The sequence below is a fragment of the Ursus arctos genome, unplaced genomic scaffold, assembly GCF_023065955.2.
Source record: "Ursus arctos isolate Adak ecotype North America unplaced genomic scaffold, UrsArc2.0 scaffold_3, whole genome shotgun sequence".
Taxonomy (NCBI): domain Eukaryota; kingdom Metazoa; phylum Chordata; class Mammalia; order Carnivora; family Ursidae; genus Ursus; species Ursus arctos.
This window is the reverse complement of record NW_026622985.1, coordinates 10,098,880-10,117,276: the sequence shown is the minus strand read 5'-3', so window position 1 is coordinate 10,117,276 and position 18,397 is coordinate 10,098,880. Positions and strand designations below refer to the sequence as shown.

General features: G+C 38.1%; 1 protein-coding gene across 1 annotated transcript in view; it reads left to right on the top strand.

The window, feature by feature from the left end:
- Positions 1–18,397, top strand: part of HECW1 (HECT, C2 and WW domain containing E3 ubiquitin protein ligase 1) — a 436,937-nt gene that overhangs the window by 288,917 nt on the left and 129,623 nt on the right. The window contains exon 6 of the mRNA XM_026502740.4: positions 3,493–3,662. Coding sequence (XP_026358525.3) covers positions 3,493–3,662 — 170 coding nt within the window. The remainder of the gene's footprint in view (positions 1–3,492; positions 3,663–18,397) is intronic.

Genomic DNA, 18,397 nt, shown 5'->3' with positions numbered 1-18,397 from the left:
ATATATTAAAGATTTGAACATAAGACCTGAAATCACAAAACTTGTAGAAGAAAACATAGGCAATAAGCTCCTTGATATCAGTGTTGGTGGTGATTTTCTTGGATTTGACACCAAAAGCAAAGGCAACAAAAGCAAATACAAATAAATGAGACTACATCAAACTAAAAGCTTCTGCACAACAAAGGAAACTGTCAACAAAATGAAAAGGAGTAAGACAAAATCATTGTAAATTGTATCTCTGAAAAGGGGTTAATATCCAAAATATATAAAGAACTCATGCGACTAAGCAGAAAAATATCTGATCTAAGAATGTGCAGAAGACCCGAATAGACATCTCATCAAAGAAGACATACAGGTGGCCGACAAGTACCCAAAAAGATGTTCAATACCACTCATCATAAGGGAAATGCAAATCAAAACCACAATGAGATATCCTCTCTCATCTGTTAGAATGGCTAGGATCAAAAAGACAAGAGAAAACAAGTGTTAGCAAGGAAGGTAGAGAAAAGGAACCCTCGTGCCCTGTTGGTGGGGACGTAAATTAGTGCAGCCACTATGGAAAACAGAACTACCATAGGATTCAGCCGTTCCACTTCTGGGTGTTTATCCAAAGAAATGAAACACTAACTCAAAAAGATATATGCACCCCCATGTTCACTGGGGCATTATTTACAATAGCCACGACACAGAAGAAACCTCAGTGTCCACTGATGGATGAATGGGGAAAGAAAATGGGGGGTATATATTCACAGTACAATGATATTCAGCTATAAAAAAGAATGAAATCTTGCTATTTGTGACAATATGGATGGACCTTGAGGGCATTATGCTAAGTGAAATAACTCAGAGAAACACAAAGACCATATGACCTCACTTTTACATGCAATCTGAAAAAAAGAAAATCAAGCTCATGGATACAGAGAACAGGTTGGTGGGGCTGGGCAAAATGGGTGAAGGTGGTCAAAAGATACAAACTTCCAGTTATAAAGCAAATAAGTCATGTGGGTGTAATGTACAGCATGGTGACTAAAGTTAATAATATTGTATTGTGTATTTGAAAGTTGCTAAGAGAGCAGATCTTAAAAGTTTTCATCAGAAGAAAAAAATTATAACGATGTGTGGTGACAGCTGTTAAATAGACTTATTTGATAATCATTTTGCATTACATACAAATAGAATACAAATAGACAAATCATTACGTGTATACCTGAAACTAATATAATCTTCTATGTCAAGTATATCTTAATTTTTAAAAATAACTCAAAATGGATCAGACCTGTGTGTAAAATGAAAAACTATAAAACTCTTTGAAGGTAACAGGAGAAAACGTACGTGACTTTGGGTATGGCAATGGCTTTTTAGCTGCAACACTGAAGATGTGGTGTGTGAAAGAAATAATTGATAAAGGGTGAACTTTATTAGAATTAAAACTTCTACACCACAAAAAACGATGTCAAGAGAATGAGAAGCTACACTGGGAAAAAATATTTACAAAATACTCATCTGTTAAAGGAACATTATCCAATATATAAAGAACTCTTAAAATTCAATATGAAAACAAACAACTCAACTTGAAAAATGGGCCAAAGGTCTTGGCAGACATCTCATACAGAAGACAAATAATCATATGAAAAGATGTTCCATATCATATGTCACCTGGGAAATGCAAATAAAAACAATGAGATACCACCATATACCTATTAGAATGGCCACAATCTAGAACACTGACAACACCAAGTGCTGACAAGAATATAGAACAATGAGAACTCTCATTGGTTGCTGGTGGGAATGCAAAATGGTACAGCCACTTTCAAAAACAGTTTGGTGATTTGTTATAAAACTAAACATACTGGGTAGTAAGGAGGGCACGTATTGCATGGTGCACTGGGTGTTATATGCAATGAATGAATCATCGAACTTTACATCAAAAAAATAAATAAATAAAAATTTAAAATTAAAAAAAAAAAAACAACTAAACATACTCTTACCATAGGATCCAGTGATTACACTCTTTGGTATTTACCCAAATGAGTTAAAAACTTAACTCTGTACAAAACCTGCACACAGATGTTTATAGCAGCTTTATTCATAATTGCCAAAACTTGGAAGCCACCAAGATGTCCTTCAGTAGGTTAATGGTTGAATAAACAGTAGTACAAGCAGATAATGGGTTGATGTTCGCTGCTAAAAGGAAATGAGCTGTCAAACCAGAGAAAGATATGGAGGAATGCATATTACTAAGTGAAAAAAAGTCCATCTGGAAAGGCTACATACTGTATGATTCCAACTATATGACATTACGGGAAGGGCAAAACGCGGCGTCCGTAAGGAGATCAGTGTTGCCTGGGGGTGGGGGTGGGGGAGGATAGGGGGAGGTGGAGCACAGAGGATTTTTTAGGGAAGTAGAAATATTCTGTATGATACTCTAATAATGGATAAATTTGTCAAAACCCATAGAATGTGCACCGCCAAGAGTGAACGCTAACGTAAACAATAGACTTTGGGTAATAATGATGCGTCAGTATAGTTTCATCGGCTGTAACAAATGCGCCCCTAGTGGGGGATGTTGATAATGGGGGAGGCTCTGCATGTGTGAGGCAAGAGGTATGTGGGAAAATCTGTACTTCCTCTTAATTTTGCTGTGAACTTACAATTCCCCCCTCAAAATAAAGTCTTTTATTAAAAAAAAAAAAAAAAAGATCAGTTGATGACATTAGCAGGTGTCTAAGTTAAAAGAAAAAGGAAGAAGAAACTCAATTCTTTTGTGTTACTATGGCAGAAAGCCAACAACTCCTGATTGGCCATTCTTACGTTCCTGTTGAAATGCTTGAGAAATAACAATTATTTGTGCAAACCTGCAGAAATGGCAGGAGCCTGGAAAACTACTCAACTACCTTCCAGAACCTGAAAGGAAACTTCATTAACCAAAATTCAGTGAAATCCTGCATGGACACCATGCAGGATGGGCAGCATGGGGCTGGGGAAGGAGACAAAATTTCCTTGAATCGGTTCCCATTTTGGTTCTGCCGCATAGACAGGGGCTGATAGACCTACTATATTCATTGTGAGACTACAGCCCTGAGTTTTCTTACATCTCCACTTTGCAGAGGAATTTTCACTTAGACCTATAGAATATTCTGTTGGATTTCTTCCCTCAGTGTCCACCAAGTTTCCTGAGGTGACCTCAGGCCCTCACCACAACCTTCCTGAGGAGTGCTGGAAGGGCCAACCATCCTGTCTCAAAACCCATAGTGACCACAATACCAGTTGTATTAATTTCTGACAAAGAATGGTTTTATACATGCCAGTAAGTGTTCCATATAATGGGCTCTGTGGACATACCAGTCCATAATTGTAATGAGGTAGAAAATAGTCTGAAGATTGGAAAGACTTTTTCCGTGTTTTAGATGGACCTTTCTCCTTGTGTAAAGCCTGATATGATCTTTCCCCTCACCAGAACACATTTAAATTAAAATGTGCCTAATTTTACAGATTTCCAGGCCATGGGGTTGAAGAAAGGGATGTTTTTCAACCCAGACCCTTACCTGAAGATTTCCATTCAGCCTGGAAAGCACAGCATCTTCCCTGCGCTCCCACACCACGGACAGGAGAGGAGATCCAAGATCATAGGCAACACCGTGAACCCCATCTGGCAGGCGGAGGTGAGTACTGTGGGCCCTGAGAAGAAGCCTAAGTGGGCAACGGGAACCACTGACCGTGAACCAGCCCACATGCCATGCCCTCCTTTCTTGGAGCCCCAGACTGCGGCTAAGCTCATGGCTGTCCGATCTTAGAAGGGAGCTGCGTTCTCTGTGGGTTGTAACTCAGGGGTCTCGGTAGCCCTGCTGTAGCTTCTTCATCTGGTTCAGAACCTGCCTCTGAAAGCAAGACAGCCCCTCTCTACCTCTGTGTGGGAGAAGGAAGAGAAGCGTTCTTACACTCTTCCGACGTGTGCAGTCCTTAGGCAAGAGGGCCAAATTTTAAATGTGTCCCTCTAGACCAGTTCCAGAGATTCTAAAACTGCCAGTTTCCTGGGACAGGGAAATCATTAAGCCCTAGAATACCCCTGGGAGTTACACACTGTTTGGTTTAAATAAATATGAATCTTAATTGTGCCTCCCATCTTCCTGGTCTGCACGGTGCGACAGAACTTGCTGGAGTATCGAACGGTTTGTTCTGTCTCATGCAGGCCCATCCCCACTCCCCAATGTGTGTCCCTCTGCCAGGTGAGGACTTTCCTCAGCAAAGCCACATGCGTGTCAGGCTTGGCCTCGCCGTGACTGAGTCGTCTCCTGGAGAACTGGCGGAAAGTTGTCACAACCCATCTGGCAGCTAACTCTCCGGCTTTGGCTTGAGGGTGTGATCTGCTCTCTGTGAGGGCTGGGAAGCAGGGAGGCTCAGGGCACGGGAGGGGCTACAGCATAATGTTGGCGTTAAAACCACACCTTCGCAGCCACACAAACGTTGGTTCAAATCCAAGCATGGTCAGTTACGAGTTGTGTAGATTTCAGAAATCAATCATCCTCAAGCTGAGCCTCAGTTTACCTTCATCAGGCTGTTACTGATGGGAACGTGCTACTCCTACCCGCGGCACTTGCTTTGGACAGGTTTCCTTCCTTTATTCTTTAGAGTAGGTCATCTCTGATGTAGACTTTTCAAGCAGCCTTGAACTAGAAAGTGTAATTAGATATTTGGGGGCAAGTCTTGTTCATTGTCTCTTAAATTCCACCACCCACTTCCTAGGCTTAATTCACCCTGACCCAGGCCTTACAGAGGAGCAACGGTACAGCTTTGAAGTTAGAGCAACGTAAAAGAAATGGAATCGCACTTAAACTTCCTACTACTTTGGTTGTCAACAGAGTCTAAAGCACGGAGAGTACCAGTAGCATGGAGTAATGAATCTTAAATTATTTGTTCCTTCAGTCCTGGCTATTCTCCCCAATTATTTCTGGTCTCCTCACTGCATTCCTGGGGATAACACAAGATGCCACGGGAATTTATAGTACATGAAAAAAAAAGGCTTCTCTCTTCTGAAGAACTTGAGAGCATCTTGTTCTAAACATTTAGTCATAAAGGTATTATAAGTCTCAAAGAACATTTCAGAAACCCAGCACCATCAGAATGGTTTTTATTTTTGTCTAAAAATGTCAGCTAGAATCCACTTTAAGTTCCGAAATTATTTCTGAGTCTTAAGATTTACTTCACTCTGGAAGGATCCTAGCAAACTCTCACTCGTCCGCTGCTTCCGACCTCCTGCATTCTATCCAGCATCCCGTGGTTCAAGTTGGTGTCCTTTTTTTTTTTTTTTTTTTATTAACTGGGTGACGGGCATTAAGGAGGGCACGTGATGTAATGAGCACTGGGGGTTATACGCAACTGATGAATTACCGAACTCTACGTCGGAAAGCAATGATACACTGTATGTTAACTCATCGAATTTAAATAAGTAAAAACAAATAAAGTTGGTGTTCTAAAACAGATTTTGCCACGTCTCCCTGATGAGGCTCAGACTGAGGAGAACTGATTTCTCAAGTTAAACATCAGATAACTAGACTGAAGATCTGCACTTTCAAGCCCTAAATGCTGTCCTATGCAGAGCGTTCAAGGACTCTGCTGTCCCAGCATTGCTTACCACTAGTGTCAGTTCCGGGTGCACGGGGCTCTAAGCTAGAGGAAGTGGGGCCAGCTGTGATATTTCTCACCAACAAGAAGTCCAGAGGGAGGTGGTTCTGGCAATGCAGCTACTGAGAATAGCACCGAGGGACTGGAGCTCTCTGGGTCTTCCCACATCACCGTTAGCAGATGGCTCTCACCCTCCTGTCTTAAAGCCTCAAAGTCGAGTTCCAGGTAGGAAGAAAGCAGAAAGGCAAAAAGCCTTCTCCTTGTAAGGCTTTGCATTTTTATTCTGTAAGAGAAGCCCTTCCCAGCAAAAGCCCTATTACCTGTCACAGGCCGTCCCCTGTTTGGGAAAATCTAGGGCTTCGGTTCCCCAACCCTATAGTACGAAGAGCGAAGGGAGAAGGGGGTTGAACATGGGTGTTGGATAAAACAATCTGTAGTGTGTGCAATGTGCTTGAGCTCCACTCCCGGTACCTTACACCTCAGACGTTATGTTAAGGCCACTCTCGGTAACTGCTGTCCCCCACTGCCCCTCATGCTTTCACATGGCCGCATAGACTGTCTTTGCTCACATCTGCCTAAAAGATACATTCCCGAAGAATCCAACCAGCACTCCTGCTCGTCCATAAAGACTCAGCTAAAATAGCACCTCCCTTGCAGGCCACTCCTTGACCCCCCACCCCGGGCCTCCAGAGGAAAGTGCCCCTTCCTCTCTGCCCCTTTGTCCAGACCTCTATCCTACTGTCTTTTATTTGCACATTTGTCTTTCCTGTGAGCCTTTGAACTCCTCAAGGGAAGGAATCATATCCAATTTTTCTCAGCACCACCAGTCCCTGGAACCTGCTAATAATAGGGTATATAAGGCTTATATGTAGGACTTACTATGCCAAGCAGTGTAGACATTTTATACGATTAACTCAATCCTCACAACAATCTATGAGATAGGTACTATTATTATCCCCATTTAAAGATGGGGAAACCAAGGCACGGAGAAGTTAAGTAATTTTCCCCAGGTCTCATAGCTGGTCAATGGCAGAACCAGACTATAAAGCAGGTCATCTGCCTTCAGAGCCTGATACTGATCGGTTTTGTGTATAGATGGCTGTGGATAAATGCTGGGGAGAGTGTTCTAGAGTCTATCAAAGTGATCAGTAAAACCCCTCCCCTTCAGAGGAAAAATAAAGTTTAAATCTATAGCATTGGATGATAAGGCTGAAGGCAGTTATCGAAAAATTTAATTTGGTCTTTCAGCTAAGTATATGAACTACTACTACTTCTGGAGGATAAGTTTGAAGGATTAATGAGAACTACTTAATGGGGAAAGCCAGGTGAAGTTCTTATGGCTGATTATTAATTTAAGGAATGTTACTGAGTATCTATTCTGTAGCAGAAATAGAAACCTCTGGAAGGACACAAAAATGATGGATAGGTAAGACCTGTCAGGCTGGTAGAAGAAGACAATACAATGAAATAAATATTCTAATCAAGGTATGGACAGAATGCAGCGGAATACTGAGGGAAGACTTCCCCGATGGTGTGCTGTGGGACTTAGGTCTTGATGGGCGATGAGACATTTTTGGGGAGTGAGAGGCGGGCATTCCAGGTAGAAGGAACAGCATGTGCAAAACTGCCAAGGCATCTCACAAACACTTGCGGAACTCTATAGAAATGGCATGTGGTTGAAAAAAAAAAAAAAGGAAAGAAATGCCATGGGGTTTGGAGCTCATGGTGCACACAGACGCGTGATGGCTATTGGGCTGGGCTTACTCCAGTTGCATACATCCAGCCTGGTTCTCTTCTTTCTTTTTTTTTTTTTTTAATGTTCAGTTAGCCAACATATAGTATATCATTAGTCTTTGATGTAGTGTTCAACGATTCATTAGTTGCGTGTAACGCCCAGTGCTCATCCCAACGCATGCCCTCCTTGATGCCCATCGCCCAGTTTCCCCATCCCCCCACCCCTCTCCCTTCTGTAACCCTCAGTTTGTTTCCCAGAGTCCATAGTCTGTCATGGTTTGGTTCTCTTATTCCTAACAAACAAAACCTAATGTTGGGTTCTGGGTCTCACATTGCACCTTGGTGAATGAAATGAAGATTCCCGGCTCCTACAGAATTCATGCACATCTTTAAATTTCTATGCAAGCAGGTAACTGAGAACCAAATTGCCCTACTTGCTGTAGATACCTACTAACATATAAAGGACATTCGTGAGAAGTAATTGAAGTTACCTGCACTTGAGAGCAAGAATATCCTTTAGTGTATAGTTTAAATGCTAAATTTATTTCTGTGGTTAATGTTGCATTAAAATCTTACATGATTTTTTCAAATTTATGCAAGTTCAAACTTAAAACATGTTTTTGCTGATCGGAACATGCTAAATCTTAGAAAATACAGTTGCTGTCAGAATTTTATGTATTTAATTTTTTATTTATTTTTTTACTATCAGAATTTTAAAATGAGGAGGGAAAATGGAGAGAAATACATATTAAACGTAATGTCAACTAAAAAAATTTTAAAAGAAGACTGCCATGTTGATTGATCTCTTTTTTATTATTCTTGCTGTCATTAGAAGCTATTTTCACCCAGGGAAAACTCTCCTTGATTTTCAGGTCTGTTTACTTTCCTGAATGGATGTAATGAGCACTTATAAGATTATAGCCACACAGAGAAGTTAAATAGAAAATGGCAGCAACTGAAGAGTTTGGGGTTATTTATTCAGAGTGGAGAGTGTATTTAACCCTCTAAATCAAACAAGGAACTCCTAAAAGCAAATGCTCAGAAATAGCATGTGGATTGAGCAGATATTAAAATCAAGCCTGGGGCCATGCTGTTTGTCCGCCTCTACTCTGTTCTCTTTGTCTCGGCCTTCAAAGCTGGGTGGATTCATCCCACACGTGTACAGTATCAGCCTGCTTCAATCTGGTCACAAGACTAGAAGACAAGATATTGCCTCCTAGAGCTTATACTCTCATATAAGAAAACAAAACAAAAAATAAACCAATGAGACAATTGCAAGGGAAAATAAGCAACACGAAAGAAATATTACATCGTAACATGAGGTACGTGACGGAGAAAAGCCAATGTAGATGGCCATGGTCCAGGAAGTCCTTTCTGAGTTGCTGTCACATGAACTGAGAGACCAGATACACGAAGACCTGGTTAGATGTATGTTGCAGATAGAGGAAGCAGCTAGTATGAAGGGCCTGAGTGTGCCAAGCTTGGCCGACTCACACAACAGCAGGAAGGTCACTGTGGCTGGAGAATAACCATGTGTGAGGGATGGGAGTGGGGTATAAGATGAGGCTGGGGAGAGAGGCAAGGACCAGCATCTTGTAAGTCAGGGAAAGTGGTTGGGATTTTATTCTAAATGTGATAAGAAGCTATTGGAGTAGGAAAGCATCATGTTCTGATCAAAATTTAGCCAGATGTTCCTGCTGCTGTGTGTGGAATGGATTATAAAGAGTCAAGAATGGAAGTAGTTGAATCTGCTTCTGGCTGTCATGAAACAGCATGGGGCACACTAACAAAAAACACCTGGAAAAGCCAGATAAAATTAATAAGAAAAAAGAGGATTTGTGATCATGAGAGGCTGGTCAGGGCAATAGGACTTGTGTGGTCAAGATCCTGGAGAGAGGGACACCTGGGTGGCTCCGTCGGTTAAGTGTCTGCCTTCAGCTCAGGTCATGAGATCCCAGAGTCTTGGGATCGAGCCCCGCATCGGGCTCCTTGCTCAGCGGGAAGCCTGCTTCCACCTGCTCCCTCTGCTGCTCCCCCTGCTTGTGCTCTGTCTCTCTGACAGATAAATAAATAAAATCTTTAAAAAAAAAAAAAAAGATCCTGGAGAGACAGGAATTTCAAGTGAGCCAACTTCCTGCAACTGCTTTTTATAACAGGGATAAGAAAGTAGGCCAAAAGGGGCGCCTGGGTGGCTCAGTTGTTAAGCGTCTGCCTTCGGCTCAGGGCGTGATCCCGGCGTTATGGGATCAAGCCCCACATCAGGCTCCTCTGCTATGAGCCTGCTTCTTCCTCTCCCACTCCCCCTGCTTGTGTTCCCTCTCTCGCTGGCTGTCTCTATCTCTGTCGAATAAATACATAAAATCTTAAAAAAAAAAAAGTAGGCCAAAAGCTGCTGCAGACCAAAGAGGAGTTTTCCGTAGTTTGACTGCTAAAGAGATAAAACTCGAAGTTCTGGATCCTCCCAGGGAAGATGTCCTAGCAAAATCCTAGATTCTCAGTTAGACCCCTGGCTGGCTACAATGAAGGAATCAGGGCCAACCAATGGTAGAAAATTTCAAGATAGCTCAAGCAGCCCAGTCAGTCTCTGATTAGTTAAAATAGTATCTTACCTCAGTAGCAAAAGGAATGGACCATGGGTGACTATTTTATTATTATTATTATTATTATTATTATTATGTTCAGTTAGACAGCATATATATCCATCATAAGTTTTCGTCGTAGTGGTCAACGATTCATTAGTTGCATATAACACCCAGTGCCCATCCCAACACGTGCCCTCCTTACTACATGGGTGACTATTAGCGTTATCAGAGATAGATTTTAAATACTATTTTATGTCTTAAACTTAAGAAGCTAGATGTAAATAATAAAAATACAACTAGAAAATGCCCATCCACTTTGAAAATTAAGCAAAAAACTAAAAAATCTAGGGGTCAAGGAAGAGATCGTAATAAAAACTAGAAAATATTTTGAACTGAATAACAATGAGTATATGGCATATCTAAACTTGTGGGATGCAGCTGATCCCGGTGATGTGAGTTTCCATGTGATTAAACTACTATACTAGTACCACGAAGAAGATGAACACAGAAATCACTGAATTAGAAAACAAATACATGATAGAGAAAGTTAACAAAAATTCCAATGTAGTGATTGTACTTGTATTAAAAAGATGAGTATTATGAAAATATTTATGCTAATAAATTTGAAAATTTAGAGGAAATGGGAAATACTCTTTACATGATTATTTTTATCATTATATTTAAGGGATAATTAACATACATAAAGACAGTTCATTACATACAACAAAAAACTACATTATCTTAAAGCAAACAGTTTGCGGGGGGGCCCCTGGGTGGCTCAGTTGGTTGAGCATTGGACTCTTGGTTTTGGCTTAGGTTATGATCTCCAGGTCATGAGATCAAGCCCCCCGTTGGGCTCCATGCTCAGCAGGGAGTCTTCTTGAGCTTCTCTCTCTCCCTCTGCCCTTCCCCCCCACTCACATAAATAAATAACTCTTTTAAAAAAATAAAGCAAATGTAACGTTGTTTGGTTGCAGGATACAAGGCTAATATACAAAAAGTCCATTGCTGTCCTGTATACCGACAATGAACAGATGGAATTTGAAACTAAAAACAATGCATTAATATTACCATCCCAAAATGAAATACTTAGATATATATCTAACAAAATTTGTACAATAGCTATATGAGGATAACCACAAAACTATATTAAATGAAATCAAAGAACTAAAAAATGGATATATAGTCCACGTTCAGCGATAGGAAGATAATATTATCAAGATGTTAAGTTCTTTCTAATTTTATCTATAGACTCAATGCAGTCTTAAAACCCCAAGAAGTTATTTTATGGCTATTGACAAACTGATTCTAATGTTTATGTGAAGAGGCAAAAGACGAGAATATCTAACACAATATTGGAGGAGAAGAACAAAATTGAAGAACCAATGCTACTCAACTTCAAGGCCTACTATAAAGCTGCAGTATCAAGAAAATGTGGTATTGGCGCGGGGGGGAAGATAACTAGGTCAATAGAACAGAGTAGAGAGCCCACAATTAGACCCTCGCATAGTCAACCGATCTTTCACAAAGGAATAAAAACCGTACAATGGAGCAAACACAGTCTTTTCAACAAATGGTACTGAAACAACTGGAAATCCACATGCAAAGAGGAAAGTCTAGAGACGGACCTTAGACCCTTCACAAAAATTAATTCAAAATGGATTACATGTAAATGTAAAACGCAAAATTATAAAATCTCTGAAATTAACATAAGCGAAACCTAAATGACCTTGGATTTGGTGATGCCTTTTTAGGTATAATACCAGAAGCGTGACCCATGAATGAAATAATAGACAAGACAGACTTCATTCAAATTAAAACTGCTCTGTTAAGGACTGTATCAAGAGAATTAGAAGATAAGCCACAAACTGGGAGAAAATAATTTGTAAAGTCATATCTGATAAATGATGGTTACTCGAAATATACAACGAATTCTTAAAACTCAATGAGAAGAAAACAAACAGTTGATTTAAAAATGGGCCAAAGGTCTTGACAGGCACCTCACCAAAGATATATGGATGGCAAATAAGCATGTGAAAAGATGCTTCACATCTTATGTCGTCAGGGAAATGCAAATTAAAATAACAATGAGATACCACTGCACACCTATTAGGATGGCTTAAATCCAGCACACTGACAACACAAAAGCTGGAGAGGATGTGGATGGGCAGTAAATCTCCCACACTGCTGGTGGGCTTGCAAAATGGTATATTCACTTTGGAAGACAGTTTGGCAGTTTCTTAAAAACTAAACATACTCTCACAAAATGATCCAGCAGTCGAGCTCCTCCGTATCCAAAGGATTTGAAAATCTATGTCCACACAAAAGCCCACACAAGAATATCAATTGCACCTTTACTTATAATTGCCAAAATTTGGATGCAACCAAGATGTCTTTCAGGAGGTGAATGGACATATAAACTGTAGTAGACCCAGACAATGGAATATTATTTAGCACTAAAAAGAATCGCGCTATCGAGCCATGAAAAGACATAGTGGAAACTTAAATTCATATTACTAAGTGAAAAAAGCCAATCTGAAAAGACTACATACGGCATGATTCCAACTATATGACATTCTGGAAAAGGCAAAGCTATAGAGACAGACAGCACAAAGGTCAGTGGTTGCCAGGAATGTGTAGGGGAGAAGGATGAAGAGGCAGAGTGCGGGCTTTCAGGGCCATGAAAATGCTTGGTATATTATGATGATGAATATATCTCATTTTACATTTGGCCAAACCAACAGCATATACAATAGGAAGACTCAGCCCTAAGGGAAACTGTTGACTTTGGGTAATTATGATGTGTCAGTGAAGATTCATCCTTGGTTAAAAAAAAAAAAAAAAAAAGGTGCCCTTCCGGTGAGTGATGTTGATGATGGAGGAGACTGTGCATGTGTGGGGCAGGGGGTATGTGGGAAATCTTTGTGCCTCCCTCTCAGTTTTGTTGTAAATCTAAAAGGGCTCCAAAAAATAAAGTCTTTTAAAAATTGCTTTGGTTCCTTTAGAGTTTTTGTATTTTCTTATAAATTTTCAAAAGACCTTTGAATCTGCAAAAAAAAAGAAGTTCTGGAATTTTATTTGGAAATTTGTTGAGTCTTAATTATTCTGTGCTATGAAAGGATACATCTTCATTTATTTAGGTCTTTAATTTCTCTCGGCAGTGCTATGTGGTTTTCAGTATAGAAGTCTTGCATCCTTTTTTTTTTTTTTGGTCTATTGTAAGTGGAATCTTTTTTCATTTCATTTCCAATTATTTGCTGCCTCTATATAAATGTTTCTATATTAATCTTGAATCATGCAGCCATACTAAATTCTCTAATTCACTAGTTATTTCATGTGAGGGTATTTACGTAAACAAACATACTATAGCAAATAAAAGTAATTTTACTCAATCCTTCCTAAACTTATGCCTTTTGATTTGTTTGTTTTTGGTGGTTTGCCTTATCGCAATGTCCAGAGCCTCTAGGACAATGTTGAATTAAAGGGGTCACAGAAGACATCTTTGCTTTATTACTGATGTTAGGAGGAAAGCATTCAATATCTCGCCACAAAATATAGTGATACTAGGTTTTTTGTAGATGCTCTTTATCAACTTAAGAATGTTTCCTTCTATTCCTAGTTTACTGAGAGTTCTTTTTTTAATCATAGATGATGTTGAATTTTGTTAAACACTTGAAATGATTCCACAATTTTCACCTTTATTCTATTAATATGGTAAATTACCATGATTGATTTTCTAATATTAGATCAGCCCTGCATTCCTCAGATAAATTCTACTTGGTCAAATGTATCATTTTTATGTATTGTCGGGTTTCTTTTACTCATATTTTATTAAAGATTTTTACATGTACATTCATGAAGAATTTTGATCTGTAGTTTTCTTGTATTAGTCTGGTTTTTGGGTATAATTGTAATCTGGCCTTAAGAAATGAGTTTTGAAGTTTTCTTTCTTTTATATATTCTTGAAGGATTATGTATAATTGTTATTTCTTCCCTAAATGTTTCATAGAATATATGAGTGAAGACATTTTAGACTGCAGTTTTAAAATATGTGAGAAAGTGTTAAAGCATGAGTTCAATTTTTAAATAGAACTAGGACTATTCAAGTTCATTATTTCTACATGGATAAGCTTTTGTAATTTGTGTCTCTCGAGGAATATTGACATTTTTCCTCATGCAATTTTGATAGGGTTGTTCCAAATAGTGTTTTATTGTCCTTTACTGTTTGTAAATTCATTAAGAATAACATTTTTCTCATTTTTTAAATGGTGAACAGCACTTTCTCTCTCTCTTTTTGTTAACTAATCTAGATATGAGTTTATAAAATTTGTCGTGTTTTTTTTTTCAAAGAACCAGCTCTTGACGCTGATAATTTTCTCTATTTTTCTTTGTTTCCTTTTTCTTTCTATTTCTACTCGTAATTTTATTTCTCTTCTTTTTTGCCTTCTACTTACTTTAGGGTTATTTTGCTCTTCTGTTTCTAGCCTCCTAAGGTGACACTTTAGGTTTTGATTTTAGACTTATTTTTCTTCTCTAATATGACCATCTAAGTGTACTATTTTTCTTTTAAGTGGTGATTTAGCTGCCTTCCATAAAATTGATATATTTTAAAATTTTCATCATCATTCAGTTCAACACATTTTCTAATATCCCTTCTTTGACCCATGGATCATTTTGAAATGGATTGTGTGAAGTCCAAATTTTTGGATTTTCTTAAATATCTTCTTGTTACTGATTTCCAATTCAACTTTATTGTGGTCAGGAAACATACCTGGTACGATTTCAGTCTACTTAAATACATTGAACCATGTCTTATAGTCCAGCATATGGTATATTTTGGTGGATTGATTATGTACACTGAAAAGAATGTGTATTCTGTTGTTTTATGTAGTCTATAAAAATTAAATTCAAGGTACTGCTCTTATTGACTAGCTTTTTATGAATTGCTGAGAAAAGGATGTTTAAATCCCCTGCTATGACCATGGAATTATCCATTTCTCCAGTTCTGCCAACTTTTGCTTTATGAATTTTGAGGCTCTTTTGTTAGGTACATGCATAGTAATGTTGTCCTGATGAATTGGCCCTTTTAACATTATGAAATATCTCTCTTTGAAATATCCTATCTTTGGCAATACCCTTTGTCTTGAAGGCTATTTTATCTCACATTAATATTACAACTCCAGCCTTCTTACGTTTGGTATTTGAATGATATATCTATTTTCGTCCATTTACTCTCAACATATTTGTGTTCCTATATCGAAGGTGCATTTCCTGTAGACAGTTTTTCACCGACTGTGATAATCTCTGCTTTTAAATAATAAGAGTCTTTAGTTCATTGCCATTTAATGTAATTATCCATATGGTTGTATTTAGGTTTATTTTTTTATTACTTCTTTTCTGTCTTTATTTTTTTCAGTTTTTTCTTGTTTGTTTTGTTTTTGGATTATTTGAATACTTTTGAGAATTCCATTTTAATTCATCCACTGGATTTTTAGTTAAACATTTTTGCATTACTTTCTTTGTAGTTCCTTTAGGTCCTATAATATACCTTCTTATATTTTCATCATCTACATTAGTTGATAATTTATAGTTGCCATATATAGTACATTTTATAATATATTATAAGCTCCACATGACTATTTATAGTTTTTGCTTTAAACAGACATATATATTTTAGGTGGCCTGGTGGCTCAGTTGGTTAAGCAATTGACTCTTGATTTTGGCTCAGATCATGATCTCAAGGTTGTGAGATCAAGCCCCACAACAGGCCCTGCACTGGATGTGGACCTGCTTAAGATTTTCTCTCTTCCTCAGCCCCTCCCTCCTCTCCCCCTCTCTAATAAACAAAGACCAGACATACGTATTTAAAAGAAGTTAAGAAAAAGTACAGTCCCTTACGCTTCCCCCACTTGTTTCCTATTTCTTATGTTTTTCATTCATTTCTGAAGATCTGAGTTTCCTTCAGGTATCATTTCCCTTCAGCATGAAATCCTTCCCTTGGCATTTCTTGTAGAATGAGCCTGGTGGCAATTCTCTTAGTTTTTTTGTTTATCTAAGTGTTTTAATTTCATCTTCATCTTGGAAGATATTTTCACTGAATGTAAAATTCTGGGTGACTGGTATTTTCCCTCCAACACTTTAAAAATGTAATTCCACTGTGTTATGGTCCCCATAGTCTCTAGTAAGAAATCTGCAATAATGTGAATTATTATGAAGGTATCGTTTTTCTTTGGTTGATTTAAGTTTGTCCCTTTATTTTTGGTTTTCAGATTTGATTATGACATTCCTCGGTATAGTTTTCATATTAGTTTTCTAGGCCTGCCACCTACATTGTCCTGCCATATCCATAAATGTATTATTTCATAGTTCTGGAGTCTAGAAGTCCAAAATCGAGGAGAAAGCATGGTTGGTTCCTTCTGACTGCTCTGAAGGAGAATCTGTTCCATGCCTCTGCCCTAGTTTCTGGTGATGCTGGCAGTCTTTGTCATTTCTTGGCTTGTAGATGTGTTGTTCCAATCTCTGCCTCCTTCTTCACATGGTATTCTCACCATATGTCTCTGTGTCCGTATTCCTCTCTTCTTCTAAATGCAACAGACACATTGGATTAGGGCCCACTCTAATGACCTCATCCTAACTTGACTACATCACAAAGACTCTATTTCCAAATATGATCACACTCACATGTTTAGGGCTTCAACACATTTTTGGAGAACAACACGATTCAACCCATAACAGTTTTCTTCCAATTTATCCTATTGGTTCACTTCTGGGATCTATAAACTTATGTTTTCACCAAACTGGTGAAGTTTGGCCATCATCTCTTCCAACATTTTTCTGTTGAATGCTCTCTCTCTTTTTTTTCTTGGACTCCAAGTATTATATGCTAGGCCTTGAGATATTGTCCCTTAGGGCTCTAAGGCAATTCTCTCTCTTCTTGTAACTGGATCATTTCTATTGATCTGTCCTCAATTTCACTGAGTCTTTATCACCTCCATTCTACTATTATCTCTATTCAACGAATTTTTTTCATTTATTATATTTTTTTAATTCTAAAATTGCAGTTTGGATTTGTGTATGTTATTTCTGTTTTGCTGATGATGTTTCTTATCTGTTTACTGATGACAAGTATATTTTCCTTTACCTCACCGAGTGTAGTTAAAATAGCTGCTTTAAAGTCTTTTTCTGATCATCTAACACGTATGCCTTTTTGTTGGTGGTGTTATTTGTTATTTTGTTGTTTTTGTGATAGCAGGCAGTTAGCTTGGGTAGGCTCACACCGCCATGAATGTGGTGGCCAGCAGTTCAGGTTTCGGATCAGTTCTTTAAGACCTAGCTGCAAGCTGATTTCATTTTCCCTGTGCACATATGATTCTGTGATCAGCCAGAAACTTAGGCTGAGTTTACAAAAAGAATGTGGCACTTTCCTTCTTTGCCTTTCTTCTTTCTGGCATTCTTCTTTCACTTTTTGGTGATGCTGGTTACAGCGGGCTTCTTTGCCTGGTTCTGCCAGCCAAAAAGATAGTAGGGTTTTTACTGAAGTTTTAGCTGCTTTTCACCACTATTCGAGTGACCGTAGCTGCTTTCAAGTCAAAGACCCCCAGTCTCTTCTTTCAGGGAACAGGTTTTCACAATTCAGCTGTATCACAATTATAAACAATCCTTTTCCATTTTTCTGGACATTGCCAGAATTTGGATTTTATTTTAAACAAGCAACAATGGCTTCTGTGGTGTTCATTTTAAGTGTCCTATTAAAATTTATTTAAATTTAATGAAGGAGAAAAATCGTATTTATCTTAACAGATCCAGAAAACGTAGTTGATAAAATTTAATATTCATTCCTGATTTTTAACAACTTTCAGAAAACTGAGAATAGAACTTCTTCACTCTGAAAGAGGATTTAAGATGTTAAGAATAATAATAAAATCTACAGTAAACATCATATTGAAATACTTTACCTTGAAATTAAGAACAAGATAAGGACACATGCTTTTCCCACTCCTATTTTTTACTAAAGATCCATCTGATGGAATAAGGCAAAAATAAAGAAAATATATCGCAATTGGAAAGGAAGACTATATTTATTCTCAAATGACATTGTTGTGAAAGTGAACAGTGTAAAATAATAAACTTAGAATTAATAAGTGAATTTAATGTCACTAAATAAAGAAAAGGTTAATATGTAAACACAAACTGTATTTATACATGCAAATAGAAAATAAAATTTTTTAAAATTTATAATAGCACCACAAAACATCAAATACTTGGGAATAAATCTAACAAAAATATAGAAGACCTCTACACTAAGTACTGCAACATTCCTAAGAGAAATTAAAAGCAGCCTAAATAAAAGAGAGATTATATGTTTAAGGATTTGAAAATTCAATATTGTATGGTGTTAATTCATTCTCAAATTGATCTGTGGATCCAGTGAAATCCCAATCAAAATTCTAAGATCGGTA